Source organism: Anas platyrhynchos, chromosome 4 (genome assembly GCF_047663525.1).
Source record: "Anas platyrhynchos isolate ZD024472 breed Pekin duck chromosome 4, IASCAAS_PekinDuck_T2T, whole genome shotgun sequence".
Taxonomy (NCBI): domain Eukaryota; kingdom Metazoa; phylum Chordata; class Aves; order Anseriformes; family Anatidae; genus Anas; species Anas platyrhynchos.
Window position 1 is genome coordinate 24,368,749 of NC_092590.1, and position 23,215 is coordinate 24,391,963.

Below are 23,215 nucleotides of genomic sequence, written 5' to 3' on the forward strand. Positions count from 1 at the left end.
ATACGTATAAGCAGCTCCAGCGCAACCTGATCTCCCTCATCTGCATGTAGTTTAACTCCTTGTTCCATGCTAACTAATCTCAGCTAGTTAAGTCTAGGCAAAGCATGCTGACTTGCAACTGAAAGCGGATAAAAAATTACGTCTAAATAGTCAAATTTAGTTAACATGTATTTATTATCATCCATTTTGAGTAATGATCTGCTGGGTCTGTGATCACCTCTCCACCTACTGCATTCTTTGTTTCCTTGTACTTGTCCTCTTTTTTCAGTTTTCTTTTGTGCTGCTTCTTCAGCACAGACTTTAATTCCCCTTCTGATCATTTTGGGATTCATAAGCCACTAAGTACACTCTTTTGGAAACATTATCTCCAAGGGATGATGAAGCACTTCAAGGGATGATGATGATTATAGCAGCACATCATTTTCTCCAGTCTGTGACAGTGAGCGCTGTCACACTGCACCAACGGGGTGACTGATGCTGACTGCAAGACACGGGAAACGCTTTCTTTCCTTATGCCTTCAGCCAGCCTCCCATGCTTTAAACTGGCATCACCCTCTTTTAAATGAAAAGATTTATAGCAGTTCCTCTGGACCTGAACAGGCAGTTTTTAATGGCACCTGAACCTGCTCATCTTTTATAAGATTGGTGAATTTTTTGGGAGACAGACTTGTGCATGAAGTGTTTCTGAGGGGAATATGACCCTGAAGAGTACTTCCCAGGCACGGCTCCCACCTGCTGAAGCAGGGCATTACATATGTCTGATGAACAAAGTATATGAAAGAAAATATTTCTTGATTTTTTTACACATTCCTGGATTATTTTTATTTTTTATTTTTTGCATACACAGCAACACTACTTTTTTTCCCTCATCAGAAATCACCCATTAACACTTAGTATTCAGGGAGAATATGATGTTTTCTTCTGGTTTTGCAAGGAAAGCAGACTGAACCACTAGTCCTGCCTACCAGATCTCCCACCCTTTGAACTTGGTAGCAAATCTCAATCAAATCTGAAACAATAGCAGAAATCACTAAGATAACTTAGTTCCTTTAGTTTTTAGAAAAAACAAACAAACAAACAAACAAACAAAAAAACCCACAATCAATCAATCAAACAAAACAAACCCAACAACAAGAACAAAAGACAAGAAAGAAAAAAAAAAAAAGATTTGTGTAGGGAAGTTAGTATCCAAACTGGCACTCCCATGAGAAAGCGGCTAAATGCAGTCAGTGGGGGAAGGACTGGACATGGCAGAGAGCTGCAATTATAGCAGTGGGAATTAGTTGGAATCTAGACTTCATTAGTCCCACTGCTCACAAAATGACTTCTTTTTCTGACATTTTTCTATTATTACTTTTTCTTGATTTATACACCATCTATCTAAGCCATTTGCCATCACTTCAGGAACTGAATCTATCATCTGTTGCCAAAACAAGTAAATCAGGGCTGTTTTTCAGTGGACTGTGTTTTGCAAATCCTTTCTTTTAATTGACTTGCAACTAACAGCAGCACGGAAAGATAGGATAAAAGCAACAATTTCCTAGCATGGTCTTGATTTGTGTGACTGTTTAGTTGTAATTTCCTTACATCTTTACTTTTAACCTGCTCCTTCCATGAATTGCTTAATGATTTTGCTATTTTCTTAAAAAGCTCTAAAATTTTTTGAATACATTTTCTATATTTCCCTTGAAGATGTAAGGATATTTCTTAGTGAATGTGAAAAATAATGCCCTATGTAATTATGACATTGTGAGGGTGGGAGAGAGAGGAAGAGAGAGAAAGAGGAAGGAGAAAGAGTGCTGTTTCAGTAGGAAAAGTTTTATCAGAAATCAATAACGAAATAAGTTTTATCAGAAATCAATAATGACATAAATACTACTTGAAACACAACTCTGCTTTAAGAGTTGAGGAAGACTACATTAGTGATGAGTTATCTGAGATAACACAACCTATGATAGAGAAAAATACATTCCAGTCGCAGCTCTTTCAGCTGCAAACAAGCTTTTGATATTAAGTTTTACTTTGGACATCACAAGCTCTGAGGACGTACATTAGCACACACGCTCATTGCCTTGTAAGCCTGTCCTCAGCATTAATGCTCTCTATTAAAAATAAATTGATAAATTGAACTGCATGACTCTTTTTGACACAGTGGAAAAACACTTTTCATTTTCTGTTTTGAAGTACATTTCTAACAAGAGGGCAGTCTAAGAAGTTTGACGTACTACAGTGTGTCCATTTTGATGGGCCAGTGCCTGATTGATGAAGACATTCTGTCCGTTTAATGATGCAAACAAATACAAAACCAGACACTGGCGTGCACCAAGTTTTCTTAGATTTTTAAAAAATTAAATTAAAAAAAATATCACATTGAATAAATAAATTGGTCTAAAAATAACCACATTGCAAATTCTTATCAGGATTATTTATTTAAAAACAATTAATTTACACTCTTTTCACTATAGTTACTTAATTCTAGCCTAAGATAAAATACTACTTGTTTGTAATACACTTTACCTGTGTCTCTGGGATGATAGGACTATCTTCAGGAGAAATTCTAAAGAAGGTAGATAAAGGTGATGACACGATAATGGGGTTTGGCCTTACGAATCCACTCAGGTCACAACTAGGAATGTCGTTCTCTTCCTTTTTCATGACCAGGGTATCCATGACATAAAAGACATTCCAGGGAATCCACACTGTGTGATACTGCGTCAGGAACGGTGATCGCTCAAACACCAGTGTGAGAGAGGCACCACCATTCGCTACCAAGTCAAACCTAGAAAAAAATAGTGGCAGCTGTTGAGCAAATTCCCACAGCCAGCCACAGCCTCCATTTTACTGATTGATTCTTCATCCTACTGTACTGATCTGAAGAAAGAATAGCTCTACTGGGAACAATGGAGAAATCAATTAAATTACATTACATAATACTGCACTAAGAGAATGGAGAATTTCAGATGCTGCATTTAAATTCAACAAGGCCTTCTACTTCCAAAGTACATATATGGTATGTTTATATTTATTTGAAGAATGTACAAAGTGCAGCGTTGCTTAACCACTTTTTCAGGTCTATTGTTTCTGTTATTTAATTACTAGTTTATTTTTACAAGCAGCTCTTTATTTATGTATTTACTGTCTTGATGTCTTAGAAGTGCTTCAAAGTGTACTCACATTCCATCTTGGCGAGTGATTGTATATCCATAGTCTGGGTAGTGTAAAAAGGAGACATTGACCCCAATGAGTGGAGTTCCATCAGCAGTTAATACTTGGCCTCTTATGACAGATGCAAGGCTGTGAAAAAAATATCAAATTACAAATCTAATTTATTTTTTTTAGTTCTCTTTTGAATGAACAATAGCTAACACAGCAAACAAACATACACCTTGACATGGTATCAACTCTAATTAACAAAATCACCCCTGAGCCTTCAACTCATCTACAAATTCACATGAATGACATTGTATAAACATATACCTCAACATCTACAGATTATCATTTTGTTTTAATTTGGTTGAGTTTACTTTGGTTCATTTTGTATGGACTTTGTACTGAGTTACTAAGCCCAGTAATACACTGAAGAATTTTAAGAACTTATAATCTCTAGATGTTCTGTAAGTCATACTTCTGGCAGGTTCTTAAAGAAAAATGTACTTTTCAATTAGTATCAAAGCAATCTGTAAAACTGCAGGGACTACAAAGTACAAAATTTAAAAGAGCAATAAGGAACATTTGTGCAACAACTTTTAATCAACTGCTGTGCCCAAACACATTAATGCTGTTAAATTACTGCAAACGCAGTGGTTCTAGTGTAAATCATCTTCTTTCACTCAGTGAGATCCGAGACACCTGCTTCCTGTTACTGGTTTATTTTCAGGTCATTACTGCTTCGCAGAGCACCAGTCAAATAGTTTATGCAATTATACTGTCGTGCACTTAACAGTTCTATTACATTAATTCATAATTTATATTATTTAGTGAGCTCAGTTTAAAAAGTGTAGCTTTGCTTTTCCTTCTGAAGTGTTTTCATTGCTTTGATATATTCCCAACTGTGCTAGCCCAAATCAACTGGTTAAATAAAGATTTATTTAATCATTAATAAAGTGCCCTGTTAGAATACAGGTACTATGTACGGCAAACACCTGCTGCAACCTAGTGGCACTGGCAATTTGAATTTTTTAGGAAATGAGATAAAATAAGCAATCTGATATACTAAGAGAAAATGTCTTTCTGAAAGTCCACTCAATTAAATTTGCAGTCACAGTGGATCTTCTAGCACGCACCTCACACGCTCTTCTGCTCTTCAATTGCTTTTGTATTCATGAGTAAAGGATGAGTCATGCTCACCTCTTATTAAAAGGACTTTCCCCAGGTATGACATGAGTGCTGTCTGCTCCGATAAGAAAACTGATCCGGTCATAAAATGCTTTGGCAGCTTGCTGAGATGGCGACTGTTGGCTTTGGCTGATGATATCTTGGGGATCAGGTAGCCCACGACAATAAGGCTGATTTTGGCAAGAACTCTGCAAACAGCAGTCAGGATCCATACAGTCAACCAGCCCATCTGTTGGCAGAAATTCACACAAATGAACAAACTCTTCCTCCTGCCCTTTTGTATGTGAATGAGTCAGCAAGCAGAGAAATTAAAAAAATTACATAGTATGAAAGAGTATTAATAATTAAGATTTTAATGAATTCACTTTAAATTAAAGAAAAGTAAGTTTGTTTCCACTGAGTTCTTAAACTCCCATGGAAATCCTAGCAAGCTAAATGCACTCAGGATCTTGCATAAATTAAATGTCTTTATTCGATACTTTTCTATAAACATGTGGAACAAACCAGAAAATGAAGGGAACTCAGGCTCTGCACACACTGCTAACTTATAAATATTAAACATTTTAGGTGGGTCTCAGTAGCTTTTATCTGAGGTTATTTGGCTTGCTAGAGAAAAGAAACAAGTAACTCCCACTCTGCCGTTTTCCTGAACTTTTTAGCATATCTATGCTGTGAGTAGCTTTAAATATTTCACAACATTTATCAAGGTGAATTCCTTTATGCTTTGGCAGAAAGGTTTTGTTGCTAGTGGCAAAGGCAATTTCCACAACTGTTTTGCATGAAAATGTATATGAGAACAAAATCTGTACTTAACATTTAGATTTTATTTTGAATAAAATGATGAGGAATACTGGCCACTATAAAAAGATTTAAACACATGGGTGCTTTTATGCTTATGTGCTGAAATATTCACATATAATGAGCATTAGATCTGTCACATCACTGGAAATCTAATTTGGTGAAAGATTAAAATCAAGATCAAATTGATAACTACTAATTTGTTGTAAGTAAAGTCGTAAGGAAAATGAGCCTGGAAATGTCAGCTACAGAAAATTTCCAGATGAATGTAATATGGTATCACATCGCTGATAATTGTTTCCCCAAAAGAACAGCAAGACTGAAATAGCTCAAACATTTTATTATTCCATTTATATTAGAGAGGGAGCCTGCTTGCTGCACTAAAATGAAAAATACACCAATGCAGCACTCTGAGGAAGCCCGTGACTGCTTCTCTCACAAAAGAATCTAGCTTTATAGTAAAACTTTCTGCAGGGAAAATTATCATCCATTTTTGTTCAATCATACGTTGAAAGAGTGTAAGTAAACAGAGATCTTCTAAAGGTATTCCTCTAAGAACTGCCGTGCTGTGTGGATTGGTGGGAAGACTGGCAGAACAGTGAGGGGCTGGGATTTCTATTCTTTTGCACATTTAAAATTCTTATTTAACTCAGCTGACATTGAAGTCAGTTTGAGAAAAATAAAAGGGATGAAAAAGTCCCTGTTAAGTATATCAAAGTTTAAACTTTTTTGAGAGAAAAGTAGTATCATTGATTTTTCTTTGGGATGAGTGGTTGATACACCTGGGAGTTGTGCTGCCATCCGGAGGGACCTTCCTGGGCTGGAGAAGCGGGCTGACAGGAGCCTCATGAAGTCTGACAAAGAGAAGTGCAAAGCCCTGCACCCGGGAAGGAACAACCCCAGGCACCAGTACATGCTGGGGGGAAACAAGATGGAAAGCATCTTTGTGAAGACCTTTGGAGTCCTGGTGGACACCAAGTTGAACATGAGCCAGCAGTGCACCCCATCAGCACCAAGGTGCTAATGACATACTGGGCTGTGTCAGAAAGAGTGGAGTGTTGGGTTCAGTTCAGGCTCTCCAGTACATGAGAGAAATGGACGTGAGACATGGACATGCTACAGCAAAGGGCCATGAAGATGATTAAGGGACCAGAACACCTTTCCTAAGAGGAAAGGCTGAGAGAGCTGGGACTCTTCAACCTGGAGAGGAGAAGGCTTGAGAGGGATCTCATCAATGCATGAAATCCTCATGGGAGGGTGCAAAGAAGATGGAGCTCTTTTCAGTGGTGCCCAGCAAAAGGACCACAGGCAACGGGCACAGGCTGGAATACAGGAAATTCTGTTTAAACATCAGAAAAACTTTTTACTGTGAACCACCAGACACTGCAACAGGTTGCCCAGGGAGGCTGTGTAGTCTGCATCCTGGGAGACGAACCCAATTGGACAGAGCCCTGAGTGACCTGCCCTGGCTGACCCTGCTTTGAGCAGCAAGACCAGATGATATCCAGAGGCCCTTCCAGCCTCAAATGGTCTGTGCTTCTTGTGATTTTCTGGTCTCACTACAGTGTGAAACCCCTTTCCAGCTAAAGCACCGAGCTCCCTTCTAGTTTTAGCTCTAGAAGCCTGGATCAGTGTCAAAGCTGGGGGTACTGATGGTTAAAAGCATAGTTTGGGTTTTTTATATCTCTGTATGGTCTCCCAGGCAATATCTCATGCAGTTGCCAAAGAAATGCTCAAATTTAGTCATTCATCTTTGTTAGTTTATAAAAAGCAAATGTACATCTGGAGTACAGTCTGCAGGTCATAAAACTGCATGAGATTGACACCTTCTGAACTAATCAGCTGGAAATGCATTTTTACAAGCCTCTCTGCTAACATCAATCAGAGAAAGAATCTCATTTTCACCAGCCAAGATATAGGGATACGCTGTTTGTTATTTTTCTGTGGAGTTTATCAGCAACTTGCCCAGGCGAGTGACGGATGGTTATGAATCTGGCTCCTTATAACCTGAGCAAACATTTTTCATTCTTTCTCTGTACATATGTGGCTAGAGCTATCTAGTACCACTAAGTTGACTACTCTATTGCACTGTGTGAAGCAGAGTAAAATTTCCTTTCTGAAATAACTCTGCAAAATATCGATGAATGCTGTTTAGCCTGAAAAATATAAGACTTAGCTTAACATGAGCTTATCAGTTATATCACTCAAATGCAATAGGAAAATTATAAAGAAAATAGAAATTCTTTTAGCCAGTTGGACAATCATTATCAATCTCAGAAGGCTATTTTGTACCTTTTTTTTTGTTTTAGATGTAAGTGGTGCTTCTATACACAGCAGACATAATGACCACATTATTGTTTTCTTCCTCAAAAGCTAAAGTATAGGTGTAAAAATCTCAGTTAATGTTACTTTTCCTTTTGTACCAAAATGGACAGAATTGCAATGGAAGTGACAAAATTGCTTTTTTGTAGAGACTGATAAAAACAAACAACATAATGAGAAGAATCAAGACATGATTGCTGTGTTTCTGATGTTTACAAAATAAGATGTATCAGCAGGCATGTCTACTTTTGAATGGAATTTGAGGTGTATGTGTAGAACTCCTGGAAGACAACATGTGGGACAAAATAACTCCGGGGCACAAATTCTGCTAGTGCCAGGGGTAGATCATGGCCAAAGACCTATATAAATCACATTCTTGGTAAGTAAGTCAACTGTGTAGTTAGGCAGCAAAGAATATCCACAATGTGAAATTCAGTGCCTGCAAAGGAATAGCCCAATTTTGGAGCTGTGATGCTGGCCATCCCACCGTGATGGTTTCAGTGCCAGTGGCACATGAAGGAAAGAGGCTGGAATGGTCAGAAAACTGTATTAACAAAACTCTGTTATCCTCATGTAGCTCAGTTTTACAACAGGGTATAACCAATTGACTCAATTATAGACAGCAAAAATGGTTGCATGTAGAAGCAGCTGGTCAGAAAACCCAAAAAAGCAGAAATTGCTTGATTTATTCCTAAGCAGCACACAAGTATTTTGTTCAATGTTACTACTGCAGTATCTCTGTACACATACCTATCGCATACTCAAATTAGTCTGCGTTTGTACTACCCTGAGACAATGACTACCCTAAGCCAGCCATCCTAGCCTATGCAAGTAATTACAAAAGCACAGTAGTATAGTGCTAAGTAGGCTTTGCTTTATAATAGTATTAATTTTAATTTTACTAATAAAAGAACGTTAATAATCCTTTCAATTCTGCTGGTGGAAACCTTTAACTACTCTTAATAATTGGATAGGAGCTTTTAAAAAGCAAGCCTAACAAAGGAATCTGTTCAGTAAAGACCCACCTAAACTAAAAAGTCAACAGCTTATTCTTCCTACAGTGATGACAAAACATGGCACACTTTGTCAAAGTATAATAGTGACGCATTTTTTGCCAAGTAAGGAAGTTAGGCTTCTTCCACCCACAGACAACTCTGACTTCTCCTCTCCCCACAAAAGTCATTAAGAGTTTAATTCAGCCTAAGGTCTGCTTGTTGAAAACACGTTCCTTGGGGATTGCTAAAATGTAAAGAAAATCCTGTAACAGACTACCCAAATCAAACACATGAAAAGATAAAGCAACTGTGATCCTTAAAGGGAGAGGAAAGGATTTGCAGGACTCTCAAAAATCTTTATTAAAGGGAAGATGAGTAATCATCCCATCATATGTCAGTAATATCTGGATGGGTGCTTTGATGCCATTAATGCTTCTCATGAAGAATTTTCCCATTGAGGTTGTTGGTATGCTCATTTTCATGGGATTTGAACAATCAGTCCAAGAAAGAGTTAAGAATCAGAGGAGCAGCAGACACTGTTATTAATGAATTATATTCATATTAATATATTACATATATTTTATCCAGTGTATGATGAAACATTAACATTAACCACAGTATTTCAATTAGCTAACAACTAAGATAACTCCAATTATATTACCACTGAGCCTAGTGCGATGTAAATCAAAGTACCTGCAGTCATCAGTATAAATTCAGTAGAAGTGCTCAGATAACCTAACGTTGCAGAGTAAACAAATACAACAGAGGCATCCGCGTGCCATCACCTGCAGCTGTCTGGAATCTGAATGGCTTGCTTGAGAGATCAGGGAGCTGATTGCACATATTCTTGGAAAGGGAAGAAACAGTGCTTCTCTTTCTGGGTGGGTTTCTGGTAAAAAGGACTTTCCTTTCCCAGTTTTGTTTGGTATGCTTCCAACTTTTAATTTAATTTGTTATATTCTAACATGATTCCTCAGCCACTAATCAAGAATAGAAGTGAATATGCTCCTTATTGAAGCATGCACATTAAAAATAAGGTCCACTGAAAGAGAAATGTCAGTGACAAAGAGCGTTATATGCTCTCATGGCAAAAAAACTGTTTGGCCAATCCCCTCCTCATACATAGCTGCATAATGTCTGTAAAGGGAGTAATGAAAAAAATAAAGAGAAAAAAGCAACACAAATTAGAGTATTATTAGACTATTAGAGTATTATTTTTGCAATATTGTTCTTTCTTTTTGAACTTTAAGTCATCCTGTTAGATCCTTCTGCTACAATTCCCCATCCTGTTTCCCCTTTTCCTCACAAACACCTACTATTGTTTTCAGTCTGAAGGAGCATCTCCTTTTGTCTTGTTTATGTGCATTCCTGTTCACCTTGCTCCTCTTCCTCCTACTGCTCTGTTATCTGCTGTTGACTCTCCCGCTCACTTTCTGATACATAATGCCATTCTATTCTCCTTAACGCTTACAGTACCTGTTTTAGTCTGACCCTGGGCTTTCAACTTTTTTCCCTACCATCTATCTTTTTTCCTCCAGACTATGTTCTAACCTAGTTTTTCTTCCTCCTTGCTTTGTCTCTTTTCATGCTTGAAGGTTTCTCTTTCTTCCTTATGTTCATAATCTCCCAGCCCACATGAACTTTATTCTTCGAACAGCACATCTCTGCATGGAAATGCTATGGATAAATCAGTCTTCTTGCTCCCTTCATACATGCAGAAATTCAGCTTCACACTAGCTCACTGTATGCCAGATTGCATCATATTCTTCAGGATCCTAAGTTCACTTAAAATGTAAAATATTTAACAGAGAAGTGTAGTAAATCCAATGATATGTAAAGCAGTAAATAGCAGTACTCTTTTGATCATATAACTTTTTTTTCCTCAGGAAGTAAATGCTACTGTTGTTTATGTTTGTGATTTCTAAAATCCCAACTGCAACTGGGAGACGAGAGCAAACAGCCAACCAACAATGGCAATGGAATATTCAGACTTAAGCTGCAAAACAAAGTCAGCCATAGATGACATTAGCAACCAGAGTCCCTAATGGAGTTTATTTTTTATCTCTGTTCCAGATCTGAATGTGTTAAAAAAAAAAAAAAAAAAAGAGTTGATGAGAGAGGAGGATAGAAGAAAGAACAAAATTATTATGCTGACCTACTATATGACTGCATTCACATTTAGTCTTGTTTTTGTGTGTGATTCTGGAGTCATGCCAAAGTCATAGTCCCTCTCCCTTCCCTACCCTACACCGATGATTGCAGATTGATTCCTTAAGTCAGCAGTCCTGCCTGCATCTTACTGCAGATTGTTACCTGTCACCTGAGTGACAGACTGCAGAGAAGCAAGCAAAAAAAAAAAAAAAAAAGAGAGAGAGAGAAAAAGAAAAGACTTCTGGGAGTGTCCTGTCAATTATCTGAGTATTCACAGGCTATCTTTGTAGAATGGGCAAGCAATTGTTTCCAGCAATAGCATCATAGGTCAAAATGTAAAGGCCCTCTTTGGCCTTTCCTCTTGGGATAATTTCCTTGTGAGGTCACTGCAAACATGAACTCCTTCCTTTTTATTTCCTCCTTAGTACAGTTCACTAAGTTGAGATGATGCTTTATTCCACTACAAAAGAACACTGCAGGAAAACTAAGGTGACACCCGTCATTTTCTAAGTACCTATCTCACCTGTCATAAGCATCTTGTGAGGCTTTGCTGATATGCCGTATGAAAGCAGTGCATACCTCAGTGTATTCTTACAGAGCTAGTAAAATGTGAGCACGGTTCTCATAGCAGCATTTTATCACCTGCCTGTAAAACCTCTGGTTCTCAGCACACCCTCCCCAGTGTTACAGATCCAGCTGGTGTACCCCCTGCTGGCAGGGGGTTGGAGTTAGATAGTCTCTAAGGCCCCTTCCAACCCGAGCCATTCCATGATTCTACTACTCTATGACACCTTACCTCCTTCGTTGTCCTTACTGTCTGTGCACAGAGTTTCCATGGCTACGTCACAGCCCGCTCCCCTCCATCCTGGCTGGCAGACGCAGTGCCAGCCGTTCTGGTCCAGCGTGCACCTTCCGTTGCTGTTGCACAAGCCGGGGCAGCCCTCTGTTGAAACAGACAAAGAACACCACAGGTGATTTAAATATTGCAATTATTTTGGTCAAATAAAAGATACAAACAAGGGACACTTACTGGGAACAGGCCTTTATAACAGCACAACTACTGTAATTGCACATGGAGTGGAACAGCAACATTACCTGGGGAATGTAATTCTTAACAAAGTGGCATCTTTGATTGGCCTGACACTTGAGACACCACTTACCTGTACAGGCAGGAAATAAATGCATCAATCCTCCAAATACCTGCAGGCCAGACAAAATTAAGTTTGATTTTCAATTTTTTTTTTTTTTTTTTTTTGGCAGGGTAACAAGAGATGAGTGCATAGTGCAAACACAGCCGTATAAAATAATACATTTTTCTGTGCTGGTATTGTCATTTGCTCTATGCAGTATAGGTTACTTACTGGCAAAAATGTTTAAACTCCCTGTTATTATGAACAAATCCCTCCAAATTATGAAGTAGGAAAACGGGATGTTTTTAGGCACATAATAAAAGAGAACATTAACTTTATCTGGTCTCAGAGTTGCCGTATATTCATGTGAAATTACAGTGCGTTAAAAACTGCACAAAGTATAGGCTGGTTTTAATGACTATACTTTATGCCAGAAGTACATTCCTTTTCACAGAATAAGCAAAGCCCAGGAAATAGTGAAGCAGCTTAGCATCTATTCTAACAGACACTAGGATTCAGGCTGCATACGGATGGGACAGGACCAACAGGATTTCCAACTAAATGTAGTAGCTGTGCGTATTTGATTACTTAGGACGGACAAAATGAAATACCATAAGGACCACAATAAAACATTGATAGACTGAACAAAAACACGGTAGTGACGTGCTTCAAGACAGATAGCAGAGAGTGATTTTTTGTGACAATCTCCCTAAGGCTTTTGTGCTGTTACCTTTATATCCTATCTTGTCTGCTTTTATGGCCAAGGAGGGAAAATTTGGGAAACAATTAAAATAATTTAATATATCCAAAATCTATAATTGTTTTCAGTCTAACATTACATTAAAAAAAAGAAAAAAGAAAACAGTAGCTGTCACTTCCTAGTGATGAAATCTGGCATGCAGCCAACATGATCTGTATGAGGATGACAACACTATAAATATGTAGATTTTGGTGTTCCTTATCTATGACTATGATAAGACACTGACAGAAGCAAGTACAGATATGGCACTAAGTATCTTATGAGAAAGTGGCTACAAATCAGATATTTTTGGACACAATTTTCTGCAGAATTTTATCAAAAGAAAGCTAAGTGGCTAAATACTTCACTTGCTAGAACTACTGTTGTTATGAACTAGTCTACTGACTTGTTCTGGTTAAACTTAGTTGAGCTCAGAACAGTATTTCAGAAGAAATAGCTTATTTTTTCTTCTAAAGAATTTTGAATTTACTGACTCCTTTCAACCTCAGAGTTTCAAATTGCAAACACTCTGAAAAAGTTATGAAGAGTGTTCAACTCTTGTCAAACTACTCTTAGAAGGCAGAAAATGAGAAGAGCCTCTTATGGGGATGTATGGTGATGCTACAGTTATGGTTACGTGTTACCAAGCTAGGCTGAAATTAGTCTTGCTACTCTTATTCTTTCAGACTGTAGCTGCTAGTAGTATTTGTTGATGTACAGAGAGCTATTTTTTCCTTAATGTTTCTTCTGTTTAATTTATGGAAGACTTACATATTTAATTGCCCTACTGACAGAGCATTTTAGGAGTCAACTGGGTACACTCAAGACTTATTGTGTGAAAGCCTGGATATTGCCATGAATATTGCCATATTTTAATGAAAAAAAAACAACAAAACACAAATAAGGAATAAAGAAGATACTCAGGGAAAGAGGGGTAGGAATAGTTTAAACATTTTTAAAAATAAATTTTTCACCATAACTGAAGATAAAAACCCTTTGCTGTTTCATGTTAGGCATTTGCATCCTTTAATCTTTTGATTGAAAAGGCTGCATACGAGCTTTTTCTAGTGTCATACAAAATACAAGTCATAATTTTCTATAGATTTTCTACATTCAGATAAACCAAAGCTTAAAATCCTGCATTATTCTATTATCTATCCACATGTAAACACACATCTATAATTAATCTGTTCTTTGGAACTAATGACACTTGTTTTATGACAAGTTTTGCTTTGCTTTGTGTCCTAAATATTTACTGTTTCATAGGTAGAGATCTAATGACAAAACTCACAAAGAAACAAACCAAACAGCAAATGAATACTATCTTCAGTTTTTGGTTCAAACAAAATCTAATGCACGTATACAGTTTGTACAAAAAGGTATAATAACTGATAAAATGTCATGATAATAACATAAACAAGGTTTTGTTTTTAATTTGAGATGAGTTGAAAGTAATATGAATTAAATCTATAATCCATGAAATGTATGTGAGAGAAGATTCTTTTGCCAGTCTGGTACGTTTGTCACTATATATTCAGATATTAAAATATACATGTAGGTATAGGCATGTCATCAAAGAGCAAATATACAGTACCTTTCACTATCTTATCCAAATAGTGAGCTTGAGAATTAAAAAGAAAGAAAGAAAAAAAAAAAAAAAAACAGACAGACATTTCAGAAGTGTCACATAAAACAGGAATTGTTCAGAATTCACATGCAAATCAAGCAGGTGCTCCTGACATGAGAGGTCTTACATTACAGAATGAAAATGTATTTCACAGCCTTTAAAAATGCAAGAAATTCTCTTTTCAGCAAACATACTCATGACTCAATGAAATAGTATTTTAAAAAGGAGGTCTGCAGAGGAAAAATGCCACATTTCTAAGCCTAGGTCTTTTTTTTCTTCCTACTTCTCTTTACATGCTTTGATTTTTACGTATAACAAAAATATAATCAAAGCTAGTTAAAAAATCCAATTTTCAACACAACCTAAGAGTAATTAATTAGCTTTTGAGCTTAAAACACTGACCATACTGGAAGATCTTTAATTTGCAGGTCACGTATAGCTCTGACAGCATAACCAGCATACTATCTTAACTCTGATTGCATTAACAGTATTTTTAAGAGGAATAATTTCCTTCTGCTTCAGTTCAACCAGTTATTCTTCTGAGCACACACACCGATTATGTAAATAAGTTAAGACCATATATGTAGGGTTGAAGAGGGCATAGTGGGGTTAGCAGCATGGTGATCCACTTCATTTGGAAAAACAGGTGACAGTTAAACTCAGGCTTTAGATGTATAAAAATAAATAACAGTATATCCAGGAGAAGCAAGACTTATTTTTTCGTAAGTTACCACAATTAACATTTGAGGAGGAAAAAAAAAAAATTGAGGAGGACAGATGGATGAATGAAAGATAGAGCACAAGATGGGTTTAAAGCAGCAGGCTCCTACTTTTGATACATGAAACACAGCAGGTTGTATGTTCCCTCCTTACTTTTAGGAAACAGACATCAGATGCAGTTGTGTTAAAGGGACAAATACATAAAACAAAACCGCATAGGACTGGTCCACTGCAGTCTACCAAATCCAGCCACCTGCACATGAGGTGATGGGACACTGCAGACTGTTGTAGCAGGGACAAGCAAAGCCGAGTCACCAATAGCAGATTCAACTCCATATTTTTGCTGTGGACAAGATCTCCCAGCAGAGCCCATATGGGCTCACTTTCAAAATTTGTCCTTTTCTAAAACTGTGCTGGACAGTGGACCCTTTCTGGCAACTACTGTGTGTCACTTGCTATTGACCCTCAACTTTGTGTATCTGAGGTATGAAAGGCATTTCCAGCCACAGGATTTCCTCCAGTTTGATTGAACGGGAAAAAATTCTTCCTGAGACGAAGGAGGAAGATGATGAGCTGCATACACCCAGAGAAGACACAATCACTGCTACAACTAGGAGGTGGAAACTTTCTAGTCCCTGTTGCTCGAAGAAAGTGTCAGCTGTCCACTGCACAGTTTGTTTGTTTGTTTTTTCTATAATGATAGGGTTAAAGGGAGACAAAGGAAGAAGATGAAAACATCAATTATAGAACATTAGAACGGCAGCAGCAAAGTAAGTACCTTTTCACATAAACCACAAACAAAAAGTGATACAGCTGCATTTCAGGGTGGATCAAATTCTTCTCTTACTCATCCAGTATAATTCCCCTTGCTCCTACACAGCTGCTCTTAGAATAGTGCAGCAAGTGTGGAGGAAAAATCAAGTTTTTCCATAAAATTGAAGCAATTAGGTCTACCTAGGGAATGCATCTGTCCACCAGTGAAACATTAAATGTCTCCACAGCTATACAGATAGGTAACAAAATGGAACATAGGAAAAACCTCCTAGGCAACAGAAAACAGTCCTTGCAAATGGGCCCCCTCATACTATCACTTTTCAGAAAGACAATCTGCGTTAAAAAGAAAAAAAAAGGAAACCAGAAACTGCTTTTTGTGTGTGTCCAGGAGTCTTACAAGACGTCAGTACCAGACCATAAACCCATAATGTGCAGAAACCAACTTCTACATCCCAGTGTCCTTCTACCTGTGACCACTTGACATTAAGGGCAACGTTAGAAACTAGTCTGTGAACATGCAGCATCCTAGAATCATAAAGCAGAAAACAGGTGACCAAAAATAGCATAACTTTTTAGTGAGGTTTAACTAGCCATACTACCTTCCTTATGGTTATGGCCCTGTAACTGAAACAGGGATTAACCCAGTTCTGTGTAGAAATACAAAATACAAGCATTTTCCCTTCTGTGCAGAGAATTCTAGGTGGGATTTGGAGGATGGAGTATCTCTGCAGGTGCTCCTCTTTGTGATATTTTTAAACATCTGGCACATTTGGGTTATGTGAAGTCCTTAAAGAGTCTAATAAACTAGCCATAGACCAGACAATGTATGCGCAACAGTTTTCTTGCAGGGTTTAAGACTGTGAAATTTAAAGTTTTGGTATTATTTCAAGCAGGGACTTTCAAGAGGGAGTTAACATAGCTTCAAATGGAATAAAGAAAAACAAGTATAAAATTTGCACATTTTCTAGGACAGTCAAAATCCAAGAACATGTAAGTGGCAGTCAATATAAAATATAAATTGTATTATCAATGGGTGTAGATTTGCATATAAATATGTGGCAAATTAATGTGTTTTACAAAGAAGTGGTAACAGTCAGGCAAATTCACATTTAACATGTCATATTTCATAACCAGTCAGAACCCAGACCTTTTTTATTCTTTTTTTAAATTTAATGTCTCCCATTAGTCTCCTACCAGAGATGTAAGTCAGTGTCTTCCTTAGATTATTCATATGCTACTTCCTCTAGGTAAGAAAGAATAGCCACAGAATAAAAGTACATATTAAATCCATTTATCCCAATCAGTTCCTGTTTAAATCAGCATGAGTCACATACCCATTGATTTGATGTTCCTTAATTGATACTTATAGCACTGCATTATTCTGATTATTCCGTCATAAAGGATTATAACAGTGACATGTTTTCAAATACTGTATAGCAAATTTATATTTCTAGTAGTTGATGTTATTATTATTGTATTGGGTTTACATGGCAAGGTTTTGGTAGCAGGGGGCTGCAGGGGTGGCCTCTGTGAGCAGAGCCCAGCAGCTGCCTCATGTCAGACCAGAGCCGGCTCCAAAAGGGACCCACCACTGGCCAGAGCTGACCCAGGGAGTGACACTGCTTGGGCCTCTAGGAGAGCAGATTTGCGGAAAGGGAAGAAAACTGCTGTGCAACAGCAGCTGGGAGAGAGGAGTGAGAACCAGCCCTGCAGACCCCAAGGGCAGTGCAGAAGGAGGGCAGGAGGTGGAGCTCCCCTGCTGCCCGTGGGGGACCTGTGCTTGAGCAGTTTGCTCCTGGGGGATGGACCCCATGGGAGCAGTTCTTGAAGAGCTGCTGCCTGTGGGCAGCCCCCCAGGCTCATTTTGGGAAGGCCGGCATCCCATGGGAGGGACCCCGTATGGAGCAGGGGCAGGGAGTGACCATGAAGGAGTGGTGGAGACCAAGTATTAGGGACTGACCGTAACCCCCATTCCCCTGTGCCACTCAGGGGGAGGAGGCAAAAGAGTGTGGATGGGGGGAAGGTGTTTCTAGTTTGCTTTTAATTTCTCACTGTTCTACTCTGTTATTAGCAATAAGCAATACATTAATCTCCCTGTGCTAAATCTGTTTAGCATGTCCCGGTACTTGGTAAACAATTCTCTGTCCTTATGTCAACCTCTGAGCCCTTTTCCATTGTATTTTCTAACCCAGCTCCTTTGTGGAGGGCGAGTGAGAGAGCGCTGCGGTGGAGCTCTGCTAGCCAACAGCGTGAAGCTGCCACACCCCTTCACAAGACATTTTCACCCACCATAATCTTTGTAATCTACACACTAAACTACAACATACCACGTATTTTTTGTAGCATATAATAGCCCATTACAGCGTCAACTCAACAGCTCCACAGGAGTCATGAGTTACTTTGCAGCAAGAGCAGAATTTGACCTCATAGCACTGCTAGATGTAAAAATACAAAAGAATGTGACCAAAGCCATGTCATTCACAGTCTGCCCAAATTAAAAACTTTTATTTTTTGCTTCCTCTACCCTGAAAGTGCGAGCAGCACCCCTGTGTCCTCTCCCCTAACACCAGCAGTTGCCTCCCTTCTTTGTTACATTACAGCCTCTCCCTCCTAAAGAAAACAGCAGAAATTTGAGAGAAGAGAGCTAAAAGAGGAAAAAATAATTTTTATACCCTTCTTCCTTCATCAGTGTACAGAACTGACAGCCCTCCTTCAGCACTCCATGTAGCTATATTTTTATTACAATGTATTTGATACTATATATGTTGTTTCTTTTCTAATCATCATGACAATGACAGAAGGGCCAACTGAGTGTTGCCTCCCATGCTTTATGTTTTTCCTTCTGCTTCAGTTCAACCAGTTATTCTTCTGAGCACACACACCGATTATGTAAATAAGTTAAGACCATATATGTAGGGTTGAAGAGGGCATAGTGGGGTTAGCAGCATGGTGATCCACTTCATTTGGAAAAACAGGTGGCCTCCCAGCTTTATGTTTTTGATTTTGTTACTAATGTTCTTGTAACCTGCCTTTTGGGCAGCTGAAAGTTCTCAGGTCTTACGTACACAAAATAAATTAAAAAAAAAAAAAAGGAAGGGTGCAAAAAGAAATTCCATTCTGTGACATTACATTTTTTCACGGTGAGTGACAGGGAAGCTTTGATGAGCCACCTACACTTCTGCCATTTGTGCTAACGAAGTGTTATGAACATTATAGCTGACTCCCTGCACAGCCAAGCAGTAGCAGGGGATGAGGCACACTGCTTTCTCAGTGCTTTCACAGACACTTGCCAACAGAAGAGAAACTCTTGAGAGCTTCATTGCAAACTTTAGGGAGAATGCAGTTCGTGTGAACCAAGTTTTTTGTGTTTGTTTTGGGGGAACTGGTACAAAAAACATTTGACTGCTCTGTCCTAACCACTCTAACCTACTCAAGTCAGTCTGTAGTTCCTCATTCTGGTTCACTTCTCCTAGCAGCGCACCTTGAAGAACGTCCCTCTCATGTCCACCCAGCCGCAGCTTAACTACCCTGGCAATTAAAACATCTTTCAAATGTACTAAAAAAATATCCCTTGTGATATTTAAACCCAGTACTTCTGATCCCGTCCATAGCAGACTTAGGGAAAGATGTATTGATTCCTTTATGCAACTGCTTTTATTCTCTAAGGCTGACTAAAAAAAGCCATGCATCCATATGAAATTTCCGAGGAGGTCCATACAGCTACCAGAAAACTTACAGGAGGCCACAATTCACTACAATTTTAAAGCCACTGTTCTAGCCTGGCTGCGGAGCAGCTCACTCATGTCAAATTCATGATTCACTACAGTCTTTTCTGAGTCTCTTCTACCTGGTGAGCTGCTTCCTAACGTGACTTTGTGCAGTTGATTATTCTGACTTAAGCACAAAACCTTGCATTCATCGAATTGCACCTATTTTTCTGCAAATCCTGTTCTATTTGTTAAAGTAATTTTAAATTCTTGTCCCGTCTTCCACAGTGCTTGGGGGCAGCAGGCTTTGGTATCATTTGCAAATATAATTCTCTCTATTCATCACCTAACAGTACTGAAAGCACATGTTCTTCCAGTGTATGCAACTCATGGTCGTCATCCTTTTTCTGAGTTTGTAAGAACCTTGTCTTAGACATACCATATGTTCAGAGAGTTGCTGCCAATAGAGGAGGATTACAAACACTTTCCTTTTGAGACTTTCTTACTCCTAAATTTCCATCTTGCCCTTCTTGTAAAGGGGAACACATGGTTGGAAAAATGGTTTCCGGCAATTTTCTTTGTTTTCCTCCCTAGGTAGGCCAAAACGTAATTCTCAACCCAAAATCATACCTTCATCATTTCTGCGCTTTTCTCCAACGTCTACATAGTCCTAGTGCTTAAGTCTTCGCAGGGAGAACTGAATTCACTGCAATTTATCCCTTGCCAAAACCGCAACAGTTCCTCACAGAAACCTTCCACGGGCTTTTACATTCAAAGGCACCGAAGCCCACTGTCCTCTAGATTTTTTGTTCTGGAGGCAATCCCAATCTTACTTTAAAACAATACTTCTTATCATTAGTATTGGAAACCACAACTCTTAGAATAAAAGGTTTAGTTGCTTTTAAGGCTATAACAGACATTGTAAGTTTGGTACATGTTTTCTAATATGTTCATAAGCAGTGTTGTTCTCTATTTAACATCTATTTAACTGAAAAAAGGATTTAGAAGAAAGGGTATATGCCATTAAGGATTTCAAACTGTCTCACACTTTAAGGATGAAAAAGTTCAAACACCTGTTTGAGACCTCTAACAAACTCTCAAAGAGCTGCTACAGATGCATGTATAATCTGATGCATAGCGTAAGAACTGCATGAAGGTTAAATTTGGCTTGAAAACATATTAGGGCATGGAACAGGGCAGGATGGGATGGGAAGAATTATTGTTTCCATCTTTCTTTCTGACTAGAGATACTTTCAGAATGTGTCTGACCAGCAGGTAGCTAGTTATACAACTTACAATAGCACCCACTTTCTGGCCACTTCATCTGAAGTAAGCTTTGCAACACACTTTAAAATTCTTCTCATCTCAGAGGATACTGCTGTTTTCTGAAAATGTGCCTAACTTGAACTTCACATGTGGTCCTCATTTAAATGCAAATCAACCAATTAGCAATTTAAAGTATGCTAACAGATAATTTGTATTTGAGATACTTGGTCTTGGAATGTGTTAAGGCCTGAACAAATAATTCACTTTGTTTTACAGTTTCAGATACGCAGGCACTATCTTCAAGTTAGCTGGTAATGGAGTATTTTAATAGTTACAAAGCATGTACATTATTTTGCATATTCAAGATTTGGCCTGGAAAATTAATAACATACTCTTCAGGCACAGGGAAGATGAAAACCACATTTGCACTAAATTCCATGAAATATTGTTAAACTGTGGTTATCAATCCTCTGGGTGCCAAGAAAGTTATCTTCTCTTTTCTATTAAGTTTTTGCATTGATGGTACAGGTATAAATAGTGGGGTGAAATCCTGACTCCAGTGAGGTCAGGTGTTTTTGAGACATTAATTTTGAAAGTAGGATTTCACTCACAATTATTGTGTGCCCTAATTGATATTGATGTAATTAGTTTTGAATCTTTGTCAGATTTTATCTGAAAATAAAAGGTTTGAATGGCAAAGGATATACCTTCCTTCAGATCTTAATTTAAGGTGAAATTTGCACTTAGTGTAATTCCATGAACTCTACACTAAGGAAACAGACATATTGAGGAATTTTGATAATTATAGAATGTATTAATACAGCAGTATTTATTCTATTTTGAATGAAAACATTTTCTTCTGATCAAAACTCTAAAATCTCAAAAGAATCTTAATGTTTATGAAGAATTCTTGGCATGAAGACATTAAGGCACATTTTGCCTAACACAAACATTAAAACACTATGAAATGTGAGTATACTTGGTAATTTAAACTCTGTAGAAAAGTAGAACATACTTGCCATATTAGCATCAGTATTGAGATAAGGATAGTCATCATAATATATGTTGCTTTCCCTCTAACCTGCAGAAGGCGGGGAACATCAAGTGAACCCTCAAAATGCTCCATAATTTTGTTTGTCAAACTCATACTGCAAAGATATATGGTGTAATGATATATAGGTAAACCAAGTTTTCTATGAGGACTTCATTTAATTAACAGGAGCAAAACATTTGTCCTGACTTACTCTCTGATCTTATAAAGGGATGAAGTGCCATTTCCATGTAGTCTTATTTGAAATCTGTAATATAAGGAGACCTAAGCTAAACACATGTTGAAAAAAGCAGGTGCAGATCACATGGTTTAGGGAAGGAGAATACTTTTTAAAGTAAGCATTCCTCAGTGCTAGGAATACCTCTGAGCTGCTCATGGTCACATAGAAAAACAGCATGCAAATACCTTCATGTTTGTTCATACTCACAAAATCTTTTTTTCCCATTAACCAGGGCAGAGCCTGTACTAATGTAAATGAATTTACAGGAGCATGCTTCAGATTTTTTTTTTTCTGTAGTTCTGAAAATCTCAACTGGATGACTTCCCTGGTTTTCTAGTTAAGATATCTGAAACTATAAAGCTCTTGCTAAAGAAAATTCATTTTTTTGTTTGATTGATTTTAACATTATTTAATGCAGAGAAAAGTTTAATTTAAGCACTTTTCTGACCCTTGTTATTTTTTTCTCAACTACTTTTAGGGAAAATTCTTAGATGCTAAAAAATTTTGATCCCAGTTTCCAAAGGAATACAAACATATTACAAGCTGTATTCTTCTACAGCCGACCATCACTGGATGTGAATTTCAGTTCTGTGTACCAGGTAAGGTAGCATCACATAGCACTCTAAAGTAGCTTGAATACCACTACGCTAACTTTAGCCCTCCTGAGGGATTAATATCAATGCTTAATGACATTAATCCACATTTAGATCACTTACGTTTAATGACTTGCTTTCCATGCATACATATATAAACATTAATTTTGGATGGAAAGATAATCGTTCAACACGATAACAATTAAACAGCTGTAACCTGTCTCATGTGTTAAGTAATGGAGCTGCAGGCAAGCTCCATAAACAGATGGTCTTACCCACCCATGCTTAATGTTAAAGACTTTTTAAAAAAGAGGTGTTGACAAATCTGAACAAGAAGGCATAGTTTTAATGCAAATTGGCCAATTTGCAATTTAGATTACCCTAAAACTAATTTGGTCTATAGAAAAAATTAAGCTGCATTGTAAAACTGAGATGTTACACAGCACATGGATATAGCAGATTCCCCACCAACATAATTATTTACTAATTTCATTCAGCTAACAGAGTTTAATGGAAAAGCAGCTGGAAAAGTATTCATATTTATGGGCTTCCTAAGACAGTTACTTAATTTACTCATGGTACATAACAGTTATATCACAAAAAATAATGAGACGTGTGAAATATCTGTTCTGATCTCACAGAGCAACAACTAAGACAGGAGAGGGTCACTGAACTCATTGCAAGCCAGGATAGAAAGGAAACTAAAACATATCTTAGCACAACTGTGTTATAAAAACTTTATTACAGAGCAAATTTTCATCCAGGCTTTCACCTGGGCACCAGCTGT

The 23,215-nt window shown here is 37.9% G+C and overlaps 1 protein-coding gene across 32 annotated transcripts in view; it reads right to left on the reverse strand.

Annotated features, from left to right (window-relative positions):
• The window catches only part of TENM3 (teneurin transmembrane protein 3), a 1,327,252-nt gene that overhangs the window by 52,154 nt on the left and 1,251,883 nt on the right, over positions 1-23,215 (reverse strand). For 21 of the 32 annotated variants that reach the window (XM_072037263.1, XM_072037264.1, XM_072037262.1 and 18 more), the window contains 5 exons: positions 14,065-14,091; positions 11,398-11,544; positions 4,348-4,564; positions 3,175-3,294; positions 2,518-2,779 (listed from right to left, as the gene is read on the reverse strand). In XM_072037263.1, the coding sequence (XP_071893364.1) occupies positions 2,518-2,779; positions 3,175-3,294; positions 4,348-4,564; positions 11,398-11,544; positions 14,065-14,091 (773 nt within the window). The remainder of the gene's footprint in view (positions 1-2,517; positions 2,780-3,174; positions 3,295-4,347; positions 4,565-11,397; positions 11,545-14,064; positions 14,092-23,215) is intronic. The other 11 variants (XM_072037267.1, XM_072037272.1, XM_038177892.2 and 8 more) reach the window with 1 other exon arrangement.